Genomic DNA, 27,488 nt, shown 5'->3' with positions numbered 1-27,488 from the left:
TCTAGTCTATGTGGAGTTCAGAGAACATAGATAACAAATGAGTTTACAAGGCATAGACCAAGCTTTGCTTCTGCATCAACAAATAAAATACTATAGTATAAATAATAGAGACATTTCATTTATATAATATATCTATTAGTTATTATTAAATGCCTATTACATATATATATGTGTGTGTGACCTGAAAAGCAGATTACAATTAGTGATTAGAGAAGCCGAGAATTAGTCTATCAATGCTGACACCAATAGCAACACCAATGCTAAACCAACAAATAATTATTCAATAATAGCATAATTGCTTTCCAGTGATATAACCTTAGAGAATCAAGCACACACACACATCAACTGTAATATGAAGTCTAGAAATGGGAAAAGCAATGTCAATGTATTTCAATAATGAACTGGTTCAAATCCCAATTTCATAACTGAATTAACTAAAACAGATTAAAGTTTAAAAAGAGACAAGGTACTGTACCAAAACACATGCTACAAAGTGTCTCAAATTAGTGGCTTAAGTCCTAACAAGCAAAATGACAGGCAGAAAATAAATCCCAATTATGAATTTAAAAATTAACCCTTTTGCCATGTGACTCTTACTTAGTCCATCTCGGTAATATCTAGTAGCTGTGTTTGGTGATTAAGGAAGTTTTACTCTAGCTTGGGGATACCTCTTATCATGTAAGTGTCCTCTTGTGACTGGTACAGTCCACCTGAACCACGTACACTTACATATATTTCTTTTTTTAAGAAGATTTTATTTATTTATTTGACAGAGAGGGAGGAAGGGAGGGAGAGAGAGAGCACAAGCAGGGGAAGCGGCAGGCAGAGGGAGAAACAGGCTCCCCACTGAGGGGGGAGCCCTACGTGGGACTCAATCCCAGGACCCTGGGATCATGACCTGAGCCAAAGGCAGATGCTTAACCAACTGAGGCACCCAGGTGCCCTGGCTTACATATATTTCAATTTAACTCCTTAAAAGGATACAAATGGATTAACTTTGAGAATTCTGGAATAAGAATAATTTAGACACAAATAAGCTATCTTCATTTTTATGGTTTATTTATAATTCATTATTCCTTAATCTAGCCAAAAATACTATAATTTTTCCATATTTCATGGTTTTTGAACAGATTTGTTCCACTGATTCTCACATTAAGAGCAATAATCTAAAAGATATTTGGAGGCTGAGGTCTGAAGGACTGGGAGATGTCTTAATTATACATTGTGCCTAACATAAAAGACACACATGCCATTCAACGTGCAAATATATAATAAAGATGGCCTACTTCTTTCTGCAAACCTCTACTTAAACTACGCTAGTTAGAAACTCAATTAATCTGTTATAAAAGCATCTATTTTAAGAAAAGTTCTGTAAAAGAAACCGGGGAAAAGCAACTCAATTTCAATGCTTAAATAAACTTCCTAAAAGTTCAAGACTGAACTATCTGATAAGTGTCATATGTCCAGTAGTCAGCCATCTTTGATATAATAATCTTAGAGCTTATTGCAACTAGTTATTGAGAGGAGGCAAGTTTTCTCACCTATTTATTTAGGTATGATTACAGTGCTTATCATCAAAGAGCCTGCCTCTAAAAGAAGACATAACTCTGAGACTTAATTGTTAATCTACACAAGTGGCATGTTGGAGGGGGGCTGTATTAGAGGTTGTGTTTGTTCTCTTCATCAGAGCATTTGTAAGGCTGTCTGCAGAGAAAAGTATAAGATTGACTTTTTATGTATGTCGTTTTGGTCTGGGATAATGTAGTTAGTCTGCTATATCTACCTGAGTTAAGTCATAAGAATGAAATAGCTGGGCTCTGGGGGTGGAAGTGTTGCCGGGGAGCTCTCTCAGAGCCATTCTCCATTTGCTACAAACTCATGGGTCTTGTGAAGGTGAGCCTGGCTGGTTTTCAAAGTTAGATGTTCTGGGGACTCCTCTCTCAGGTTTTAAAAGTTGGGGTGCTCAATGTGAGATTCAAACCCTTCGCTCCTCAGGGATAAGCTCCAGGTTTTGAGTTCCCTCCCCATTGTGGATCACCATGCCAGGGGTGGGGTTTATGGTGAGATTATATCTCAGCTTCTTCTACCCACTTCCATGAGGTTTCATTCTCACTTTCTGAAGTACAGTAGTTGTTCAAGTAGTTTTCAGGTTTTTTCATAGTTTATTGTTCCATATGTAGCTGTAGGTTCTATGTGTCAGTGAGAGAAAATAAGCTCAGGATCCTCCTGGGTTGCCATCTTGAACTGGAACCAACAGTTGTGTCTCAGAATTCTTTAGCTTTTGTATGCAAATGATTTTTCGGATCTAGGATCTAGACTGTGTCCCTTTTATTCATCATTCATTTATTCAAAGAGCAGCAACATTTATGTCAGGAATAAAAAAATCTTCTTTACCATGATGCAATGTTATCATGACTTACTGTGTGTCTATAACCCCCAAAATTTGACAGAATTTGATTATTGTCATTTCTTGCATCTTGAAGGGCTCAGGTAAAAACAAACAAATTGACAAAACTTAGGAAAAAAGGAAGTGAGAAAAAAATGCATGAACCAAAATATCCACAAACTAAATGTCAAGAATACTTAATACCATAGATTTTGTATATGGAGACTTCAATTACGGTGAGGAAGGAGGTATTGTATATGGGTATATTAATAAATTTTGTTTATTCTGGCCTATGTGGTGCCAACCTTAACAGTTGCTTTTATCAGAGTCAGGCAAACAGATGTCAGTGACACAACTAAAATAAAATAAGTCAAAGAGAAAAGGGCATAAAATGGGTACTTTCCATTTGGCTCAGACCCAAGTGTGAGGACAGCACATTGGTCATTATTAACAACATTGATGTCTGAATTGAAATCACTGTCTTTTCCTTTAATCTTTCTCATCTTGCCAGAAGGCACAATCATTTACCTGGACATCAAAACAAGGGAGACATTAATCCTTTCCTTATCCTACAACTAAGTAATCAGCCAACAAAAATCAAGAATTGGAGCTAAATCCATCTCCTCTCCACCCCACTGCTTCAGCCTTGGCTCAGGTCCTCACCATCCTCTCCATCTTTCTCCTGGATCTTCAAAATAACCTCTAAACTGGCCTTCCTGTCTGCACTCCTGCTCTAATCCTCATCTTGTGATTATTCTAAATTCTCAGTTTGATTAAAATTTGTATTGGCTCCCCATCTTCTGCAGAGTCAATTTCAAACTTTTTACTTTGGGTTATGGGACTCCTCATGACCCAATCAGTCCACCAGCCTTAGCATATCCTCTTTCTAGTACAACAGTGACGAGAAAACATGCAATCATGCACATACTTTGGACGCCATAAATTCTTTGAGGGCAAAAGCAGAATTTTCACTCCCAGTACTACCTATAGTAGCACTCCCCACACCCCCTGTTTATTCGAGATTTTACTTTCTGTGTTTTCAGTTACCTACGGTCAACCTGAAGCAGATGATCCTCCTTCTGACTTGTCAGAAGGTAGTAGTAGCCTAATGCTAGTCACAGTGCTTATGTCATTCATCTCACGTCATCTCATCACATAGGCGTTTTTCATCTTACATCATTACAAGAAGAATGAGCACAATACAGTAAGGTATTTTGAAAGAGAGAGACCATATATACATAACTTTTATTACAGCATATTTTTATAATTGCTCTATTTTATTATTATTGTCAGTCTCTTACTATGCCTATTTATAAAATAAACTTTATCATAGATACGTATGTATAGAAAAAAACATAGGGTTTGGCACTATTCACAATTCCAGGCATCCACTGGGGTTTTCAGAACATATCCCAAGTGAAAAAAAGGGGACCACTATATTAGTAATGAATATCATTTCACATCCTTAGCACACCCCCTTTTGTTGCACATGTTATTTTTTCTGTTCTTTTCTCCTTTTTTATGCCTGGAGAACTTTTAACACTCAAAGTTTAATCATGTCACCTTCTTGATAAAACATCCTGACACAGACCTCCAAAAAGTTAATTACTTTTTATTCTTGCACCAAGTTATATTTTGGCACATTTCATACTATATATTAATTACTCATTTCCACATCTGTATGCTCTTGTAAAGAGTGAGTTTCCGACAGGCAAAGAGTATATCTTAAAATCTTTATATCTCTAGGCATCTAGAACTGCTCCTGAAATTGTTGGAATGTGGTAGGTACTATTCTAAGAACTTTCTATTATCTCATTTAATGAATAAGGTTTAAAATAAATATTGTTAAATAAAATTAAAAATATAAAAACATAAAAGTATCTCACTTGCAAGATATTAAATATCGAATGTTATTCAAGGATTTGGAAAATAAAGTAAATAAATGCCAACTTTCAAGTTGGAAAATGATAATCTTAATAAGATATTTTGAGTGGGGAGGTAGTACATGAGTAGGCATAGGTAAAAGTCAAGTGGAAATAGTCTTCTTGGGGACTGGAGTCTTATCAAGTACAATTCACAATTTGTGATTTCATTGGGAGGTGTTAATAAAATGCAAAGAACCATGATCAGGGTTTCAAAAGTAATGTTGCTACTTTTAAAAGAAATCATTAAGAAAAATTTTAAGGTCATTAAAAAAGTATTCATATTAATTTTTTTAATTTTTAATCAAGTAGAATTGATGAGATTATTGTATAACTGTTGCTAGAAACTCCCTTATTAAAATATGAAAATTTTATTTATAAACTACCTTTTTAATAAGTAAGTCTTTGTGTTTCACCCTTCAAATTTCAAATTGCCAATATGTCAGACAAAATGCTGTAGGAAGATATTCTCACTTGAATTTCAACATCGGTAGAACTTTAACCAAAATTTATATTGTGATTGGGGTATTGGGAAAGCATATACAAATTAAAACCTTGTGTTCTTTTCAAGATCTAAGTATCCTATTATTAGTTAGCAGTATAAACTATTTTCTTAGAGGAACATAAGTGGACATAAAGTGGAACCATAATGACTTTCTTATTGTCTTACTATTTGTTTCTATTATCACAGACCAGTTGAATTTTCAGAAGCTGATTACCCACGGGCTGAATATCAAAGAAGACAGCAATTTTGGGATCCTATACGTGTAGCTCTTTTCACATTGGCAATTGTAGCAATCATAGGAATTGCAATTGGTATTGTTACTCATTTTGTTGTTGAGGGTAAGTATCCAGGTCACATTTCTATTGCCTAAGTGCTCTATGACTTAATATCTTGAAATTCTTTCTTGTATAAAAAATGCTATTTGCATGATATTAAAATTTTAATTACTAATCTGTTATTGATGTTAAATTATTGTTTGCTCCAGTGTTGAGTTCAGTGTTACATATTTCCAGCCAATGAAGCTTGCAATAAACATTATTACATGGATAGACACATCTAAAAGCGATATAGTTTTGGGGTGCCTGGGTGGCTCAGTCAGTTAAGCATCTGCCTTCGGTTCAGGTCATGACCCTAGCTAGGATCAAGGTCCCTGTTCAGCTGGGAGTCTGCTTCTCCCTCTCCCTCTGCCCCTACCTCTGCTAGTGCGCGCTCTCTCTCTCTTGCCCTCTCTCTCAAATAAATAAAAATCTTTAAAAGCAATATCGTTTTAAAATGAGAAAGAAGAGTAAAAAGCTTAATCTTTAGAATAAAGACAAATCACATCATGTACTGAGTTTCATACGCCTTTTTTTTTTTTTCCAAAAGCAGTATAAGGCAACTGCTTAAGCTATAGGCAATCAAATAATTTCCTTGCTTTGCTTCTGCATCTTCTCTATACAAATCTCCCCTCACTCCTGTTGGTGGAGGACTCCTAATCACTTTTGGTTTGGTGTTGCCCAACTGGAATCACTATTTGCTCAAATAAACTCTTGAAAATGTAAATGTGCCCCAGTTGATTTATTTTAAAGATTTTATTTATTTGAGAGCCAAAGAGAGGGGGTCAGCATGAGCTGGGGGAGGGGAGGACAGAGGGAGAGGGACAAGCAAACTCCCCGCTGAGCAGGGAGCCCGATCCCAGGACCCCAGGATCATGACCTGAGCTGAAGGCAGGCGCTTAACCAACCAAGCCACCCAGGTACCCCAACTTAGTTGATCTTTTAACATCAACAAATAGTTGATGGTTGAGGCCATCACTGTTAGGATCGCCCAGAAAGGGTTATTTACATGGCCAGGGCAAGGATAGAACAGTGGGTTGCTAAGGAAAGAAGCAGAAATAAAAGAGTTCTCCAAGGTCGATGAAAAGGTGTGGCCAGGGAGGAAGAAAGTTAGAATATGGCTCCACAAAGCCTAAAATGGGGTTTCAGGGAATATGATTAAACCTGCAAAACAATCAAGATTTAAAAAAAAAGAAAAGAAAAGAAAAAAGACGCTAAAAAAGGTAGCTATTCAATATTATGACTGTTGGCCTTGACAATGGAAGTTTCAATGGTATGTCAAGAATAGACTGCAGAGAATTGAGAAGTGAATAGGCAAAAAGTGAAAACAATAAATACTAATACTTATTAGTAGCATGGAAAAAACTGATAGCCTCTTCAATATATCTTCATAATACAGCTTATCTAAGATATACCTATGTTACAATTCTTTGAGGAAACTGATAATTTTTACATGACTTTCAGCAATTGCTTTCAATATTTATTGTCCATATTGCATGTCCAATCGTATGAAAATTTTGATATGTATAAACACTGTAAAAGAGGTATTCCGAAAGTGTACTTGGAGGCCTGAATTTTCTATTTTAGCTGGATACAATGATAAAATTACAAAATATTTGAAAAATGTCCACAATAACTTTGTACCAAGAAGAAATAAACTGCACCATAGTAAACCTATTTCCTGGGGTTGGGGGACAAAAAACATTATATTTAAGCATGAATCTTTTGTTTATTCTACCTTTCAGATGATAAGTCATTCTATTACCTTGCCTCTTTTAAAATCACAAATATAAAATACAAAGAAAATTATGGAATGAAAAGCTCAAGAGAGTTTATAGAAAGGAGTCATCAGATTGAGAGAATGGTAAGCTTAATAGAAATTTTAGAAGTTTATGAATGTGTTTTTCTGTTTCACTTTCAGTTTGGTTGCTATAAGAACCTAGCCTCTCCATGCCTCAATCTCTTCTTCTGTAAAATGTAGATAATATCTAAGCCATATGGTTGTGACGATTAAAGAACTTAATATATGTAAAATATTTTGAATAATGTTATATACAATTAAACGCATATAGATTAGAGTAGGCTACTAATTAACAACTAAGAAAACTGTTGGTTGAAACAGACGTTCTTCTGATTTTCAATTCTTGATTTTCTGTGCTGGTTCATTTTCCTTAAACTTTTTTAACATAAGAATATATGATTGCCGTGTTTGCCTTATCATTTTATTTATTATGTTTTTAAAAGCATGTAAAGCATCACATACAAAATGTGCATCTGTAATTTTTTTTTTGAGAGAGAGAGAGAAAGAGAGATTGAGGCAGGGAGGGGCAGAGGGAGAGAGAGAATCTTAAGCAGGCTCCATGCCCGGCACAGAGCCCAGTGAGGGCTAGATCTCCCCACCCTGAAATCATGACCTGAGCCAAAATCAAGAGAAAGATGCTTAACTGAATGAGCCACCCAGGTGCTCCCGTGTCTAAAATTTTTTATATCAATCTCAAATCTAGTTATGCCTCTCATGGTTTCCCTTAAAAACTGCATTTATCAAGGCATTTCTAATTTTCAAAGTATGTTAGACAAGCTAAGTCTTTACCTATCATAGCAGAAAGTCAAATAGTCTTCCATTTTTTGTCCCATGAAAAGCATGTCTGTGGAGACCATAGATTTGTTTAGCAAAACCCAGTATATTAGCCTAGAGTGTTCTCCTTAAAGCTTATGAGAGTTATTCTGGAACAATGAAGTAATAGCTCTATAGAAAGAAGACTGAATTAGTATGATTATTTATGATTAGCTCAATTAAAAGATGACTTTAGCACTTCAACCCTTAACTCATCGTACTTTCCTTTCTCTGGCATATTAACAATGTAGGAAAGTATTTCATTTTATTTAGTTGATCTTTATATAGGTTGATTCTAAATATTGAAAACCAATGAATAGTATTTTCATTTCCATAGCTATTTAAATAGTGTTTGTCATTTAACAAAACAGTGCTTTTTACAATTGGGTTGCCACACAAGAATATTCCCAAAAGCAATTTTGAGTAGAACTCACTCATTTATTTTAAGTCCTCTACCATTTTACTATATCTTCAGATATGTCCAAAGTCTCACTATTTCTTTATTTCTTTAATTCTTCTTTCTCAAAACTTTATGCTTTCTGCTTCAATTTGAACTGGTTGCTTTCTAGGTCCACTTTAGAGAGGTAACCTGGGTCCAAACAGGATTGCTCTAGTGTGTGAGAGCTATTGCTTCTTGCATCTCATATTTTCCTTGATATGGTGGGTTATGTCCTCAAGCACCTTCCTTAAGAAAAAAAGTGCATGGGAGGTAACATTTCTGAATTATTTTATGTTGAAAAACCCTTTATCCAATAGTCTACTCAAATGACAGTTTGAATGTAAACCTTTACATTGAAAAATCACTTCCCCTCAGACCATCTGAGGCCTTGCTTCATTTTTATTACTCTATCACTGCAGCTGATGAGAAATTGTGTTTCTTTTTAAGTAATCTCTTCTTTTTCTAGAAACTTTTGTACTCTATTTTTTGTTTTCTGAAATTTCATAATGATGTGTCTTGGTATTTGGTATTTTTTCTTTCATTCATTTTTGTTGGGATATCATTATGCTTTAGAAAGTGTGTAAAACATTTTAAAGTGAATATCCAAGAACCTACCACCAAATTTCAGAAATAGAACTTTACCAGTACCTCTGAGACCTCTATATGTTCTTTTTTCTCTCTTGTTCATAGTTAAAAACTGTTTTGAATTTGGATTTAATCATTCTGTGGTTTTATCACCGAGGTATGCATACTCAAATAGCATATTATGCAATTTTTCCTCTTTTGAAATTTATGTAAATATAATCATATCTTTCTGTGACTTCATTATTTCCCTCAACATTATGTCTTTGAGATATTCCCATTTTGATGCATGTAGCTATAGCTATATAAAATAGGATTTTATATATAAAATATAAAGCTATATAAAATAAAAGCTATATAAAATAAAAATCCTGTAGCTATATAAAATAAATACATCATTTATTTTTCACTGCAGTGTAGAATGTCCTAGAAAGAATATACTACTATTTATTAATTCATTCTAAGGTTGACAAATATTTCAGCTGTTTTCACTTTTATAATTATGAACAATGCAGCTAATTAACATCCTTGCAGATTAGCGCATGCACTCCTAGTGCATGTGCAAGAGCCTCCCCAGGTCATAAACCAAGCAGATGGTTTGCTGGGTCATAGGTTTTGCTCAGACTCAACTTCAGCAGATTCTGATCAGTGGTTTTCCAGGGGGTTTGTAGACATTTGACACCACCACCAAAAGGGAGTGAATTCATGTTGCCCTACCTCTTCATCAAAATTTTCAACAAAATTGACTTTTGCCAAACTGGTATGTATGTATGTATGTATGTATGTATGTATGTATAATAGTAACTCTTTGTGAATTTAATTTGCATTTTCCCTATTATTAATAATGTTCATCAGTGGTTATCAACCATTTGCATTTTGTCCTTTATAAATAGCTACTCATGATTTTTTGCCCATTTCTTTTTTTTTCTTTTTCTTTTTACTTAACATACAGTGTAACATGCCATTTCCTATTATATTTTTGTCTTTTAATTTATCCTTAGAAACATTTTTTGGGAAAAAGAGAAACATTTTTTGGGAAATGAATCCTTCATTTTGGGAAATGAATCTTTTTCCATTTTGTGGCTTGGCTTTTCATTTTCTTTATAATATATTTAAATGAACAGTGTTCTAAATTTTAATATAGTTAAATACATCATTCTTTTCTATTATTATTAGTATTCTTTGTGTTTGTATAAGAAATCCTTTCTGATCCTGATACCACTGTCTTAAAAAAAATCATTTTTCCTTTTTGCATTTAAGCCTTTTTTATTCTACATGGAATTGATATTTGCATATGTGTTTGACTTAAGGATTTAATTTCATTCTTCCCCCTATGTGAATAAACATTTCTCTTAGTACCACTGATTGAGCAGTCAGTCTTTTCTTGGATGATCTACCATGCCATCTCTGCCACAAATCAAGTTTCCATGCGTGAATTGGGATGTTGCTGTGCTCTCTATTCTGTTCCATTGATCAGCTTGTTTTGCATTGTGTCAATACTACAATGTTTTAACCTCTATAGTTTGACAATAAGTGTTGATACCTGTTATATTAATTTCCTAGTGTTTCTGTACCAAATTACCATAAACTAGTGGCTTAAAACAATAGAAATTTATTCTCTCAGTTACGGAAGCCAGAAATCTGAAATCAAAGTATCAACAGTGCTGGCTCCCTTGGAAGGCACTAGGGAGGAATCTTTCTTTGCCTCTTTCAGCTTCTGGTAACTTCAGGCATTCCTTGATATGCAGCTACATAGCTGCAATCTCTGTCTCCATCTTGACCTTTTCCTCTGTGTTTCTCCAGTCCAATAAGGGCATTAGATTATTAGATTAGAATCATTAGATTCAAGATGTTCCTGGATAACCCACATTGGTCTTATCTTGAGATCCTTAACATAGAATCTGCAAAGACTCTGCCAAATAAGGTCACATTCACATGTTCCCAGACAGACGTATCTTTTTAGGGGGCCACCATTCAACCCAGTACACCTGAATTTGTCACCATCTTCTCCAGGTATGTCTTGGTTATTCTTGACCCTTTTCATTTCCATATCAAGTAATACACACACACACACACACACACACACATACACACACACACACACACACACACACCTTCATACTGGGCTTTTTATTTAGCTTGCTTCAAATCTAGAGGTCTAGAGAAATAATTGACATCTTCATTTATTTATACATATTTACTGTATTTCAATAAAGCTTTAAAATATTTTTGTTAAAGGTCTTGTTCATCTTTGATTAGATGTAATATTAGAGTTTCTTTTTTGTCATTGTTAACTGGTATCTTTTTAAAGAACATTTTCTTACTGGTATATAGAAATATGACTAGTTTTTGTAATCCCTTTTTATGTCCTTTCTTTTTCGTATTTGGTATTTCTAAGTTCTGAGTCTCTCCCAAAGTTTTTAGAGCAGATAGACTTTCTTCTTGGCTGCTTTTCTGTGACTCATAGTCTGGTCCAGGGATTCTCAGTCAGGGACAGTTTTGTCTCCCAAAGGATATTTGGCAATTCCTGGAGACATTTTTTGGTTGTCACACTGGAAGGAGGAGTGCTCCTGGCATCTAGTATCTAGTGGCCGGGAGTGCTGCAAAACACCCTACAAGTCACAAGATAGCTCCCTACAACAAAGACTTATCTGGCCCAAAATGTCAATACTGCTGAGGGTGAAAAATCCTGTTCCAGTATGTGACTTCCCTCATCTTACTTTATTAGTTATTTTTCCTTCATTTGTTGAGTTCAGGAAAAGCATTGAATCTGTCACCTACTAAAGAAATCTTTTTGGTTTTTGTCAGTGTTACAGATTTATCTCCATTTTCATACATAATAATTAACATAATTTTAATGGGTTTTCAAAAAAGGAGAGAATATATAGTCAATCTGCCATCTTGGACAAAAATCTCCTTATTTGCATGTAATCATAGTTTACCATTTCAAAATTAACAACTAGTTTTTAGAATCAAAACTAAATGTCCTTCCATAAGAATACCTCCAAATCCTTGAATGTTATTTTCCTTTCTCTTTACTATATCTCATTCTACTTCAACTTTCCCAAAGGACAATGAATACAATTAAAATTTTATGCAATGTGGATTTGTGCATAATAAGCAAGCAGGGGTTTTCTGGTTAGTTCCAATATCTTTTATGATGACAATTTATTGACCTTTTATTTTTTATCATCAGAGACTGTTAAGCTAATACATTCTCAGAAATGTGAAAGGTTTTCTTATATTGTTTAACTGCAATTTTTTTTCTTTGTCTTTCACTTTCCTTTTATGAAGCCAGTTTCCTTACTTCCCCTGTCCCCACCCACCCTTGGGGCAAATTTTACTGTGCCCATGGGCAGCTCCAAGAGGAGGTCAACACTGTGGGGCAAGGAAGTAGAGAGCAGAATAGAGAAGGGGAACAGGAGTTAGGGCAGGCCCTGTGTGGGGGTGTAGGTCTCCTGCATCCCTCTAGGATCTGAGCCTAAAAGGCTTTGACAGAGTTGGGTGAATTCCTCAGTGGAAATGGTATTTCCTGGCTAGTTTGAGGTTGATGTATGTGACCTTCATCTCCTTGGCCTCAGGGTTTTGCACATCTTTGAATCACTCCCCTTTGGTGCTCACTACCTGGTTGTTGATGTATTGGATCAGCTTCTTAAGGGCCTCCCTGGGAGCTATGGGCTGGTAAATCTTCTGATCCTTTGTGCTATCCACCATCATGTACTTCTGCAGGTTGAAGGACTTCAGTTCATCCTTTTGAGGGCCTCTGAAGCATCTGGGCAGGTCCTGGTTGGGGCCATTCCAAGTTGGAGGTCCCTTCTCCTTCCCCTCTACCGGCATCTGCACAACTTCTTCCAAGTCTCCCTGAGCTTTGGTCAGCACCCCCTGGGCCTGCTCCACTGAACAGGGAGGGAGCACCTCCAAGAGTACATGCACCCCTAGCAGCTCCTCCTCAGCACTGGCTGCCTCATCCTGGGTGTCTCCAGCAGCAGCATGTAGGAGAATCCCTGGTCTCTTCTTTGAGCTTTTTGGGCCACTGCAGGGGATATGTGGAGATGGGCATCAGACCTTGGACTTCAGAGCTCCGAGTTTGCAGGTTCTCTTCTTTCCTGGCACCACTCAACTGCCCCAAGAGCTTCTGCATCATGTCCCCTATTGTACCCCTTGGAATGTGAGCAAAGCCAGGCACATAGGCCATCATCCTCTCAGTGAAGTCCTCCATATCAAAGGAGGATGAATTTTACTTCTTCCATTCTGATTTGGATGACTTTTGTTTTTCTTACCTGATTGCTCTGGCTGAGATTTTTAGCACTGGGTTGAATAGAAGTGTTGAGAATGCGCATCTTTGTCTTGTTTCTGATTACAGGAAAATTTTCAGCTTTTTACCATTGAGTATGTTAACTGTGGACTTGTCATATATGGCCTTTACTATGTTAAGGTACATGCCTAATTTTTTAAGAGTTTTTAATCATGAAAGGATGTTGGATTTTATCAAATGCTTCTGTCCCCATTAAGATGATCATGTGATTTTTATTCTTCATTCTGTCAATGTGGTGTATTACATTTATCAATATACTTATGTTGAACTATCCTTGTATTCCAGGGATAAATCTCACTTGATTATGGTGTATGATCCTTTTATGTGCTGTTGAATTTGGTTTGTTAGTATTTTGTTTGATTTTTGCATCTATATTCTATCAGGAATATTGACCTGTACTTTTCTTGTAGTCTCCTTATCTGGCTCTGGTATCAGGGGAATGCTGGCCTCATAAAATGAGTTTAGAAGTATTTCTTCCTCTTCAATTTTTTGGAAGAGTTTGAAATGATTGAATTCAAGAATTCAACAATTCAAGAAATGTTTGGTAGAGTTCACCAGTAAAGTCATCTGGTCCTGGACTTTCCTTTGTTGCAAGATTATTGATTATTGGTTCAATTTCCTTTCTGTTATTGGTCTCTTCAGATTTCTTGTATCTTCATGGCTTAGTTTTGGTAGATTGCATGTTTCTAGGAATGTACCCATTTCTTCTATGTTATCTAATTTGTTGGCTTATGATTGTTCACAGCAGTCTCCTATCATCCTTTTTTTATTTCTGGTGTCAGTTGTAATGTCTCCTCTTCCATTCATGATTTTATTTGAATCTTCTCTCTTTTTTCCTTAGTCTAACTATAGGTTTGTCAATTTTGTTTATCTTCTCCAAAAGCCAACTTCTAGTTTCATTGATCTTTTCTATTGTTCTTCTAGTCTCTATTTTATTTATTTCTGCTCTGCTTTTTTATTGCCTTCCTTCTGGTAACCTTGGGTTTAGTTTTCTTTTTTTCCTAGTTCCTTAAGGTATAAAGTTAGGTTGTTTATTTGAGATCTTTCTTTTTTCTTAATGTAGGTGTTTATCACTGTAAACTTCCCTGTTAGAACTGCTTTTTCTGCATTGCTCAAGTTTTGGTATGTTGTGTACTCACATTCACTTATCTCAAGAATTTTCCTTTTTTTTTAAATAATTTTTTGCTTTTGATTTCTTCTTTGACTTATTGGTCACTCAGGAATGTGTTGTTTCATTTCCACATATTTGTGGATTTTCTTATTTTCCTATTGTTATTGATTTCCAGTTTTATACCATTGTGTTCAGAAAAGATAATTGATATAATTTCAATCTTCTTAAATTTATCGAGAGTTATATTGTGGCCTAACATATGATCTATCCTAGAGAATGTTCCATACACACTTGAAAAGAATGTGTATTCTGCTGCTCTTGGGTGGAATGTTCTATTCATGTCTGCTAGGGCCATTTGGTTTACAACATTGTTCATGTCCACTGTTTCTGCATTGCTTTTCTGACTGGATGATCTGTTCATTATCTTAAGTGGGGTATTGAAATTATCTACTATTATCTTATTGCTGCCTATTTCTCCCTACATTTATGTTAATATTTGTTTTATATATTTAGGTGTTCCAATGTTAGGTTCAACAAAAGATTTTTAAAGATAGTTATTCTCTAGTATCATTCTCTGCCCCAAGGCCCATCTGAAATCTCAAAGCCAGATGTGTGGTAAGGTTTGCCACAGAACTGTTTTGTTTGAAAAATGGATTTATATTTTGGTATGTGCTCCACTGTGTTTGGCTGAGTTAAAAAAAGACTAATATAGTAATTAAAACAAGATAATAATTTTTTTTGCTAAGAGTTACTATTTTAATTATGTTAAAATCAATGAGTGAAGTATGATTATTTAATTCAATGCAATACAGCAAGGAATTACTGAGTATCTATGCTAAGACTAGCACTGAGCTAGATATCATTTTAAAACAAACTGACCCTTACTTTCCCCTTGGAGACTTTAGGTAATTAGTGCATTCCCGGTAGGATTCCACACCTTGGGGCTAGTGCTCTGAAAACTTGATTTTTTAATTTATTTTTTATTTTTTTTAAAGATTTTATTTATTTATTTGACAGAGAGAGACACAGCGAGAGAGGGAACCCAAGCAGGGGGAGTGGGAGAGGGAGAAGCAGGCTCCCCGCTGAGCAGGGAGCCCGATGTGGGGCTCAAACCCAGGACCCTGGGATCATGACCTGAGCCAAAGGCAGACGCTTAATGACTGAGCCACCCAGATGCCCTGAAAACTTGTTTTTTTTAATTTAAAAATAAATATAAATAGAAGTTCTAATATTTTTTACATCCTCAATGAATCATTAGCTTCACTTTGAATATCATTGCTTAGAATAATCCAAAAGGTTAATACTAAATTACATCACAGAGGTAATTGCACCCAGAGGTAAGAGGGCTGGGCTGTTTGAGTTATACCAACAAGGGCTGTCCAGGGAAGGTGAAGCACAAGCTACCAGACATCAATAAGTCAGGTCAGACAAGGGCAGGCCTCTGGAGAAGTGTTGGTGTGAGCTATTACCAATCAACACTTATAGAAGCTGGAGCATTAGTGTACTTGCCCAGTAAATGAAGTTTAGATAGGGAACAAATAGCTGCTACAATTCCTCTTTTACCACAGTTCATTGTCTGTAAGTGAATTCAGCTTCTTAATAAATCTCTTAAGAGGAAAAAATTTATTTGCTTGTAAATGATTATAGACAATATAATTCCCATTGGCCTAGGCCTCCAGATCATCCAAGACATGATCCTGATTTTGATTCTTTGTCTTCTATTGCTCTGTAAATTCCCATAATAAATGGGACAGTTTGGGTAGAAAGTAGCAGAAACCCAATGAACAAGTCAAAGATAGGAAAGAAGGAAGGAAGGAAGGAAGGAAGGAAGGAAGGAAGGAAGGAGGGAAGATTGTTGGGAAAATCTAGAGATTCATTTGACTTCAGGTATAGTGGGATTCAGAGGCTCAAACAATGTCTTCAGGCTTTCTCCACGTGGCAGATGACACAGCTTACATCTACTCTATATTCACATGTTTTCAGGTATTAACTGAAGCAGGAAAAGACAATTTTCCATAATAGTACTGATGAATATACAATAACTTTAATTCTAAAATTTTAATCTCTAACCCAGATATCTCTGAACCCTAGACTTGTGCATTCAGTGGTCTACTTGACATTTCCACTTGGATCTCTCATAGGCATCTTGATGTTATATCTAAATCCAATTCTTAAAAGTTGTTCCCTTTCTCATTCTCTAATTCCTATTTTTTTTCCAATCAGCCAATGACATCACTGTCCATCTAGTTGCTAGAATACTATTCTCCCTTATCCTCATGTCTAATCCATTCACAAATGATGTTTCTACTTCTAATTCACTGTCTCCATCTTGAACCTAGCTAATGTGATCCCTCATATAGGCAGCTCACCATAATCGTTGCTTCCACTCCAGCTCCCTCTAATATCTTGCCTACATAGCAACCAGATGATCTTTTATAAACATATATATTACTTTGCTTAAAATTTCATAAGTGACTTCCAAATGTACTTAGAATAAAATCCCAGCTTTTTATGAAGTCCTCCAAGGAACTTAATGCTCTGGCTCTCCTCCTTGCTCACTGTTCTCAAACCATATTGGCCTTCTTTTTGGAGGCTCTGCACATTCTGTTCCTTCTACCTGGAAGATTGTCCCATGATCTTACTCTTTTTGTTGCTTATTCCATCTGATCTTTCAGATATCACTTAAATGTCCCTCCTTGGAGAACCCTTACTTATTATAGAACCCCAGCCATTGTCTTATATTACTTTACTATATTAGTTGCCTCTTGAAATTAATTTATCTTTGTTGATTACTGTCTATCCCTTTATTCTATGAGTCCAGGGACCACAACTTTTTGCTTACTAATTTTTATCCAGTGTTATCATAGTGCCTTAAACATAGAATATTCCTAATCAATTGCATTGAGTGAACAAATAAATGAGAAAAAAAGGAAGGAGACAGAATATAGTGAAAGAGTCATGAAGAGATGCAAAAGCTGGCATTTTTTCTTCACAATGTTGTTTATTATTAACCACAGCTGGAGAATCAATCAGTTAATGAAAGTGTTATTGTACACCTATTTTGTGCAAGACTGTGAAGGATGCCAAGGTCTAAATAGTACAGTCTCTTGCTTATTGGAGTTTTTTATTTTAATTTAAATTCAGTTAGCCAACATATAGAACATCATTAGTTTCAGATGTAGAGTTCAGTAATTCATCAGTTGCATATAACACCTAGTGCTCATCACATCATGTGCCCTCCTTAATGCCCATCACCCAGTTACTCCATCCCCCCACCCACCTCCCTTCCAGCAGCCCTCAGTTTCTTTCCCATAGTTAAGTGTCTCTCATGGTTTGTCTTCCTCTCTGATTTCTTCCCATTCCATTTTTCCCTCCCTTCCCCTATGATACTCTGCGCTGTTTCTTGTATTCCTCATATGAGTGAAACCATATGATAATTGTCTTTTTCCGATTGACTTATTGGAGTTTATAATATAGTTTATATATGAAAGTCTGTACATGGAAAAGAATGCAAACTAGATAGATTAGATAACAAGATAATATGGTAATATGAGAGCCGTCACGGTACAGGATGTAATTGTCAAATATATATGATGTGAACAAAAAGTATTTTAGGAGTTCAGAGGAAGGAAAAATCCCTTTGAACTAGCAGGAAGTTTTCTTGGAGAGGAAAGGGACAGGGATATATTTTATTGGTGCATCCACCCTCTGTTGTTACATATTCTCCTGACAGTAGCAGAAAATCTGTAGAGCTTGCCTGACTTATTTTCATGGGTGGACCCGGAAAGGGATTCCCTAGCTGGCATCCAGTAACTACTGATCTTTCCTGAGGACTTAATCTGCATGCAGTTCCCAGCCAGAGGGAAGGTGCAAGCTCAAGCTTGTGGAAGATAGTAACTGGATGTGTTATTAGTCAGAGTCACAAGTATTGTTTTAAACATGTCATTTTGGTTTTTGATGCTGGAGTACAAACCAAGGACTCCAAGTGGGATCGGATTTTAAGGTGAACTTTTTTCCCATTTTAGCTTAGACTCTATCTTGTTTTAAACAGAATAATATCTAAAAAAAATCTATTCTTAGGTTTCAACCATGAAAAAGGAAGGATACAACTAGTTTTTGTAATTTTGACTAAATGTAATATTACTGAGTTCTCAGTAGAAAAATATAAACAGTAAGTTAATTTTCTCCAGAAATTGCTTACAGTGATGATTAGGTGTCCAAAAAGGAACAGTTTTTCAGAAGCAGATAAAAAGCAACCTCCCAAGAGATGATCTTTTATGAGGTTTAGATTCAGGGAATAAAAGATGTATCTGAGGTCTTCTTTAAGGGTTTCCTGCCTCAGGACTCTGCACCCACAACCAACCTGAACATCTGTCATCAGGTATATAAGTATATAAGGGTTGTCAATGTCACTTAATATACTTAAGAACACAAGATCTAACACCAGATTCCCTGAGTTTATATGCCAGAACCAGCACTTTCTATGCCACCTTAGGCAAGTGTTCTGACACAGTTTCTTTATCTTTAAAATGAAGCTGATAAGAATTAAAAAAATACTTTACTCCTAAGGTGGCATAAGGTTTAAACAAAGGAATTGGCTCAATGCATACCCTGTAGTATGAACTTAGTACACGTAAGCTATTATTAGTGGGCATACCAATACCGTACTGTACCAGAATCTACCCATTTTTAAAACAGAGGTTGACTCCTCAGGGAATGATAATCTTGCTAATAATCACATTTTAGTTTGAATAGATTCTTAGCACTTTCTTATACTCTGATATGACAGAATCCTAATCCTTTCCCCAAATGCCATTATGTGCACAGTTCAGAATTTCAGAGGACATTTATATAATGTGCTGGAGACCTTAACATCAGGTTTTCTCCCTGTTCCCTGAGATATGGAAATAAAATGAGTTCAGAGAAGCTTAGTGAAATTATAAGTGACATAACTCAAAAGTGATCCAAACCCCTGAAATGACCATACAAAAGGGGTCACCACTGGAGTCTCCTGGCTCCCACCTTGCTTTAGATTCCCATGGATTTCTATTTATACTCGGCAACATGACCTGCAAATAAAACAAAACAGTGTGTTATTATCTTCTTCCCTTTACCATATTGTTCATTCTTAATTCATTTATTCATTCATGGATTTATTCAAACATGCATTGAGGATTTACTGTGGGCCAGGCAGTGTTCCAAACACTGAAGATAAAAAGATGGATTAGACACACTCCCTACCATCATATAGCTCACAGTCTGGAGGGGGAAAGGCACAGCTGTGAACTGGTATGATAAATACTATAACAGCCTTATGTGCAAGATGCTGGGGTGGCCCAAATAAAGGAGTGTTGAACTTTGAGGAGGGCAAGTCAAAGATAACTTATTTGTCCCTGGAGTGTCTGGATGGTAACAAAATTGTCATTAAAGGAATTGCCAGAGGAAAGAAGTGTATTGTAGGAAGAAGACATGAATGTGCAAAGCCACAGAGGTATGAACCAGTCGAGTGGGATTAGGAAAGAGGAAGTCATTCAGTAGATAAGAAAATGGGTATTAAAGAGGGCACGTACTGAATGGAGCACTGGGTGTTATATGCAAACAATGAATCATGGAACACTACATCAAAAACTACTGATGTAATGTATGATGATTAACATAACATAATTAAATAAAATTTAAAAAAAAAAAAACCAAATCTTTCAAAAAAAAAAAAGAAAATGGGCTTTGAAGGTAGAGGCAGGGCAAGGGTTGATGAAGGCATAAGATTATGGAGCTCACACTGAGGGAGACATTGGGCTTGAAGCAGGACCATAACATACTCAGATTTGCACTTTAGGAATATCACCCTGGTTGGTAGCATTGTTGGGGGGGAGAGGACAGAGTAGAATCACAGAAACATACCAGTGAGGGGATACTGCACAGGTCCAGGCACAAGTTTCAGAGGAGCTCATATCAGACCATAGCAGTGGAATTGGAGGAAGGGAGGGAGATTCAATATTTAGTTGATAAAATCTACTGAACAGTGTTACTGGTTTAAAGGAGTCGGGGAGAGGGGGAAATCTTGTGGGGAGGGAGGCAATATTCCCCTTTCCCAGAGGATGTAGTATTGGGGGCAGGGCAAGATTTACCGGGAGGTGGACCTTATGTAAACTTATGTGGACCTGTGATTTCTCATTTCTGACTCTTAGTCCAGTGCTTTTTACTGTGAGGCACTGCCTCAACAGTCTTTTGAGAATTAGGTTCCAGGAAATCAGCTCACTGAACATCCAAATCCTTCAATGGCTCAGGCTGGAAAAGCTGAGTAATAAAATGCTGATGGTATGGAGTGTGGTGAAACTTATTCCCAAAGCTGGTACCAGTTGTGAAAGCCTGCCTGCCACAGAAAGGTGACTAACAAGTGAGGGTGTCAGAGTCAAAGGACACTATTGTTACTTATTGTGTCAAATGCTTTAGTGATGGGATAATCATTTAAGAAAGAAACGAGTTGATACAAATGGTGGACTAGTTTCCATATTTGGGAATAAGACAAATTTAGGGTGGGTTTTCTTAAAAGTGAGGACGCTGGGGCGCCTGGGTGGCTCAGTCGGTTGAGTGTCCAACTCTTGATTTTGGCTCAGGTCGTGATCTCAGGGTCGTGAGATCCAGCCCCGCATCAGGCTCCTTGCTGGGTGTGGAGCCTGCTTGGGGTTATAACTCTCTTCCTCTCCCTCTGCCCCTCCCTACCCTGCACGGGCTCACTCTCTCTCTCCCTCTCAAAAAGATAAACTAATTAAATTAAATTAAATTAAAAGTGAGGATGCTGCCTTTAAAAATAGCACAGATACTTAAATTAATTTGACAATAATCAAAATGAACATTATCAATAGTTTACACCCAGCAAGGTGTGAAATGTGTGATAAACATTATTTCATTTAATCTTCAAAACAACTCTGTGAGGTGGATACTGTTGTTATCCTGTTTTACAGAGGCTTGACAAAATTGCGCAATTTTGTTAAGGTTATTCGTTTCTGCAAGAATTAGAACCTCTTTTAGTCTTACCACTATGATAAACCAGTTCCAATCAGGGAATAAACCAAAATTGTCTTTGCATCAACTCTCTAGAAAAGAGAAGGAGTAACATTTTTCTTTTGACTAATACTCTCATTTAATTTTTCTAACCAGATGTCTAGGATATTTCAACATTCTTCTGGAGGAGATCGGTTTATCAAATCTCATGTTATCAAAATGAGGTATGTAAATTTAGTTTGCAACTTCAAACCAGTACCCTTAAGAAGCACTCCATCAACATGACTGCCCAGCTTCTCCAGACAAATCCTTGCAGGAACACAGAGATTTCATAAATCCTGAGCAGTGCAGCTCATACTGCATAGACATTTCCCAGTTACAATAGGAAGATGTAACGTGCTCTATGTCAAGAGGCAATGTCAGTTCTTAGACATTGGAAGGGGAGGAACGGCACTGGAGTGGCACCTGCTCCTTCAGCTCAGGGCTAGGTCGAATGTAGACCAGCTCTTCTTGATTATCCTCATTCTAAGCCGATCCAACAACAACAGATCATGACTTTCTCTGCAATAAGGTTTTTCTTTAATGCCACTGGATTTTTATTATTATTTCTAATACCTTTTCATTTTTATGTTCTGATAAAAGGCAATATGCCTAAATTGAACATATATTTGTTGTAAGAGACTCAAATGAATTATCAGAATCCATCTCGAATGTACTTTTTATATGATGTCCAAAATGCTTGGCATTTGCTCGAATAATATATCTTGTTTTCTGCCTATTTTGATGAAAAATTTTAAACTTTTTCTGTGGCTATCAATCAATATACAAATATAAGTATTTGTAATACTTATTTGTCTGCTTCACTTCTTGATGGTAGAGTACATATACATGTGGTTAGGGAGCCCCTGCCTTTTCTTCTCTCCTGCTCTCTATTTTTGTTCCTTCCTTACTTTGCTTTCTCCCTCCATCCCTCCCTCCTTCCTTCTTTGATTCTTTATTTGTTTTAAGGTTAAGTTCATCCTCAAAGGTCAACTAGAGGCTTTCTAAACCTACACATTATAGTATAATATGTGATCCCTTTATCAAAAGATTTCCTTTAATAAGTGTTTTCTGTAATTATCCACTTATCAAATACATATTAACTGACCATCAAATCCCCCAAAATAAATGACTTAATACAATAAAGGTTTACTTCATTTCCATGGAATAGTCCAAAGAGTCGGGAGTGGCAGCAGGGACGTGGGTGCTGGGAGAGATGTGGAATGGAATTGCCTACTGGATCTTCAGCATCTGGTTGGCAAATACGGGAAGAGTGAAAGCATGGAGGGTGGTATGGGAGGTGTCAGGGGCCAGGCTGGAGGTAAGGTGCATCATTTCTGCCCACATTCCATTGTCCAGAATTCACTTGAGTTTCGATAAACTGCAAAGGAGGCCAGGAAATGAAATCTAGCTCTGTGCTCAGGAGGAAAAGGTAACTGGGTTTCATGAACACAAAGCATTGTCTCTGCCATACCAGTACTGAAAAATTATCTTGGTTATGATGGCTCAGAATGTCTTGAAAAGCAAATTGTTTAAGTGCATATAAAGCATGATTTCATGAACATCTCCTCCTCTCCCACCCCCCCGCAGGCTATGAGCTAAGTAAAGAGCAAGAACAATTTTTTTCAGCTACATATCTGAGCCAGTATTTCTCGAGATAATTTAGAAATTTGATGTACATATATTTCATCCATTGTTTTTTAAAATTTAGTGTGAATCTTAATAGGTAAAAATAGTTAATGATTAGAGAGGTGGCTTTATCTGCTTTTTTGCTCTTCAGTCCAGATGAACATGGCGTGAAAATTCTTATGGTGCTCATGTTTCGATACCCATCTACTGATAGTGCTGAGCGAATCAAGAAAAAAATTGAAAGGATTTTATATCAAAGTCTGAAGACAAAACAGTTGCCTTTCACTATAAACAAACCTTCCTTTACACTCACATGTAAGTCCTTTTATCATCTTTGTGATTCCCTTGTATTCCTCTTTACTTTTCATAAGAATTTAGGTCAGTATCTTCTCCCATTTTAAGACTTCACCACTGATATACACATATCAGTGTGGAATAAAATTAAATAAAAATTCACTATAAGGCAAAGTTTAATTTTAGGAATTTATTTTCATATTTGATTAGGGCTTTTGCTAAGGTTTCTAAGTTTTTTCCGATATACCACGTTGGATCTTTTCAAAATCATGAGAGGGTAGGTATTATTTTCTGCCATTTTAAGGAAGCTGAGACTCAAGGAAAATATAAGACATGGGACTAGCCAGCCTTGCGGCCAAAACTAAAGTACAGGTGTTCTGACTGCCAGAGATCTTTACAGGTCAGTTCCCAGGGTTAGCTTCTACAGTATCAGGGAAACACCTTTATGAAGGCTTACCCCCAGAGGACGAACCATTGACATGATCTATGAAGAGGTTCTCTAGATTATTTCCGAATTAAAACTATGTTTCATTCATTTCGTCACTTATTCCTCACAAAACAAAATCAGAGAAGTTTTGGTTTTCCCCAAAAGTAGAAGAAAATGAGGTCCAAATGTTAAGAAATTAAAACTACTTCACAGCTAGTTGGAATCCAAGCTGAGAGGCATAATAATGTGTTTCAAATGTTAAGTCTCAAGGTCAGGTACTGTGCCTTTTTAGTTCTTTACCCCTCCCCCCAAACACTAACGTAAATCTCACACACAATAGGTATTCCAGTTGTGTTCACTGTTCTGATTAAGTACTTCAAGGGCAGCTATTTCTGATTTATTACCAAGAAATAAGGCTTGCCCTTTGGACTGGAAAGTCTTTTCCCCTCAAAGCATCCATGAATTTAAGAAAAAGATTGTCTTAAGGTAATTTCTCTGTTGTTAGAAATCAGGAAAATACTCAAAATCCATTTTGAGATAGAATCCTTGCATGCATTAATGACAATTTTCATGAAGTAATTAGAAATAATGAAGAGAATGGTATCTACCTTAAGTGTTAATTATATTCCAAAGTAAAGCATATTTTTCAACATTCTATAAATGGCAATCTCAAATTAAATTTCAATTTCTGATAATATAATTGTCCCTAATGCATGATCATTTATGCTAACATATCCATCATAAAAGATATGTTAAATTTTTTTTTTTAGAATTTTTAAAAAATAATTTTTACAATTTTTTAAAAAATTATTTTTCAGACTTCTTGGTCATGCACACTGAATTTTTATTACACAGGTTTGTTTTAATATCAGAATAACTCTATTCTATGACTATACTCAATAATCAAAATTCTACTACAAATATTTTCTTCCACCACATACCTATCTCCTGTTAAATAAGGAGAAGTGAAATGTCCAGGAAACCTCTAGTAGTGTTTGAGGCTCACATCCCTCTCTTGGGGAGGTCAGTGGTCCTGAGGAAATCATCACATACTTCTCTATTTTCTCTGTCAAATGAACAAAACAGAACAAACACCAAACCAAAAAAAAAAAAAAAAAAATGCAAGGAAACTAAACGTAAACGAACACGAAGAGAAATTTGAAGGGAAAAAAGATGTCACAGAAGGGAGGCATAAAGTGGTATGGGTGGGGTTCCTGGACTGGCTGTATGTCAAAGAGCTTCTTCATGTCTCTGGTGCCTGCTGCCTGAGCTGCAACCTATTACAATATTCACCATGAGGAAGAATCCTCAGTGATAGAAGGCCATCAACTTGCACTGAGTGAATTCCTATCCTTTGTAGACCAGGGCTGGAAATCAGGCTGTGAGGGGCCTGTGATGCCCTTCGCTCCCTGGAGCTGCCCTTTCAACAGTGGCCATCAGGCATATGCTTGACACACATTGGCTGGTACATCTAATACAGTGAGCACCAGTTGTGATGGGAATTGGAGGTTGCATCTTCGAATTATACTGGAGCTCCCAAGAAGGCAATCAGGGACATGATTTAGCCTTATCATTCTTTCCTAATTTTCTAATTTCTTTTTCAGATCTCATAGCAAAAATCAGAAAACGACAAAATGCTCTCTTTTCATTTTAAAGTAAAATTGTACATTTTGGACCAAATCAAATCAGAGTTATGTATATATTACTTGGCTATGAAAAATCTCATACCCTCTTAAAAAATGGATGCTTTCGATAATAAGCATTTCTTATAGTGACCATTTGAACAAAATCACATAAAAACAGGAACATATTCTTCTACCAACTAATTCAATGTTTTGTTTATTCCAGCTATTGACAGCAAAAAGATGAGGAATCTTCTCAATAGCCGTAAGTTCCAAAACCCACAATGAACTGTCCATTTCATAGCAAAGGTAATGAATAAAAGCCACAGAAAAGTTAGAAGTAGAATTTATAAAGCCTTTTTTGCTCATCTTATGTTTTTGTAAACCAAATACTCGGTGTTTTTATTACTGCTTATTTTTAGTATTTAAAACATTTAAATTTACAAATTTACACCAAGTACAACTTCAAGGGTTTTTTTAAAAGATTTTTAAATTTATTTTAGAGAGACAGAGAGAGCTTGTTCAAGTGGGGGAGGGGCAGAGGCAGAGAGAGAATCTCTAGCAGGCTCCCCACTGAGCACAGATCCCGACGCAGGGCTTGATCCCAGGACGCTGAGATCATGACTTGAGCCAAAATCAAGAGTCAGTCGCTCAACCAACTGAGCCACCCAGATGCCCCTACAATTTCAAGTTTTATGATTTTCAGGATGTAGTAAAAAAAAAAAAAATTACATAGTATTCTTGATATTGTAAGTTTTCTAATTATCTTTCTAACATTGTATTTTAATATTCTCCCACAATTCAAGAGAATGTTTTAAAGTGGTAACTAGTTAGGTTTCCTTCTGTTAAAATTTCTCAGTTTTCTTGCATTTTTGCTGAAATATCTGGCATGTACATTTTCTGCCTTCCCCCTTCCACTTCCTTTATCTCAACTTCTTATAGGATTATTGGGTCGTATACACTTTCCCCTATAAATTCTATACACATTATTCCATTTTCTACTAGTGTTTTGTTGTAGAGGAGAAATCTAAGACTGTTGTATTTTTTATTCTCACGTAGGTTACCTTTTTTGTCCTAGGATGAATGTAGGAAATCTTTACCCTATAACTTTTTGCCAGGAGAGTAAGTTGTAATTATATTTTGCACTGAATTTTGACTAGACATTATGAATGTTTTCAATCTGTATCCTATCTTTTTCTTGTTCTGGAAAAATGTTCTTCCATTATAAATTTGATGATTGATTTCCATTCCAATTGTTCTTTTTTTTTTCCCTCCCTCAGGAACACAGATGATTTATTTGAACTCCATTTTCTGCCCTCCATATCAATCATTATTTCTAGTTCCAGTTCGGGTCACTTTCCTCTGCATTCAGAAAGATCTGATCAATTCTGTACTCCCCCAAACCACTTATCTCAGTTGTCTGGTGTCACTTTTTCTCTTCTTCCATGTGGATTTTATATCTGCTATGATGTGCCTGTGATTTCTTGAATTTTATTTAATCACAGACAGCTCTTATGTGTACTCTCCTCACTGCATATTTTCCCCTTATGTTTGGCTGCTTTTGCATTACATTGGATTAGATTACATTAGATTACATTACATTAAGATCATGTTTTCTTGTACAACTTGGCTGATACCAAACACATGCCCTAAGATTTTTTGTAGAAAATAACTTTCAGAGATGTGTCTGTCTTTTGAGTTTATATATAATCTGATTTGGGGGGCCCTAACCATGCTATATAGTTAGATGCAGGCTTAAGCTTTGATCCAACATGCAGAGTTTCCGAAAACTACATTGACCTCTCCGTTTGCACCAGCGAATGCAGCATTCACCGATGCCAGTGTTCTTCCTTTCACTGTTTAAATGACCTTCAGGAGGCATCTCAGTCCATTCTTGGTGCTGTAACCAAATATCATAGACTGGGTGGTTTATAAACAGCAGAAATTTATTGCTCACAGTTCTGGAAGCTGGAAGTGTCAGATCAGGGTGCCGGCATGTGCCAGCCTCAAGTGAGGCACCTCTTCCAACTCACAGATTTAAAGTATCGTCCTGCCATGAGCAGAAGGGGCGAGGGATGTCTCTGGAGACTCTTTAATAAGAGACTAATCCCATTCATGAGGGCTTCACCCTGGTGACTTAAGCATCTCCCAAAGTCCCCACCTGTTAATACTATGACCTCTAAGGGTTAGGATTTTAACATAAATTTGAGGGATTCACATTCAGACCACTGCATGGAGTAACTACGTTATCATAGAACTTCTTATCTTTCCTGTATCTCGCGAT

General features: G+C 36.3%; 1 protein-coding gene and 1 pseudogene across 2 annotated transcripts in view; one reads left to right on the top strand and one right to left on the bottom strand.

The window, feature by feature from the left end:
- Positions 1 to 6,885: 6,885 nt before the first annotated feature.
- The window catches only part of LOC118538761 (transmembrane protease serine 11F), a 33,797-nt gene continuing 13,194 nt past the window's right edge, over positions 6,886 to 27,488 (top strand). Inside the window, exons 1-4 of one of the 2 annotated variants that reach the window (XM_078068183.1) lie at positions 6,886 to 6,991; positions 21,350 to 21,417; positions 23,013 to 23,176; positions 25,431 to 25,469. In XM_078068183.1, the coding sequence (XP_077924309.1) occupies positions 6,941 to 6,991; positions 21,350 to 21,417; positions 23,013 to 23,176; positions 25,431 to 25,469 (322 nt within the window). In that variant the 5' untranslated portion in view covers positions 6,886 to 6,940. Of the gene's footprint in view, positions 6,992 to 19,498; positions 20,575 to 21,349; positions 21,418 to 23,012; positions 23,177 to 25,430; positions 25,470 to 27,488 lie in introns of those variants that run through there. The other variant, XM_078068184.1, reaches the window with a different exon arrangement.
- Positions 12,276 to 12,987, bottom strand: LOC118538752 (CUE domain-containing protein 2 pseudogene; annotated as a pseudogene).

The sequence above is a fragment of the Halichoerus grypus genome, chromosome 3 (assembly GCF_964656455.1).
Source record: "Halichoerus grypus chromosome 3, mHalGry1.hap1.1, whole genome shotgun sequence".
Classification (NCBI taxonomy): Eukaryota; Metazoa; Chordata; class Mammalia; order Carnivora; family Phocidae; genus Halichoerus; species Halichoerus grypus.
Note: the sequence above shows the minus strand (reverse complement) of the source record. Positions and strands in the feature narration are given on the sequence as shown.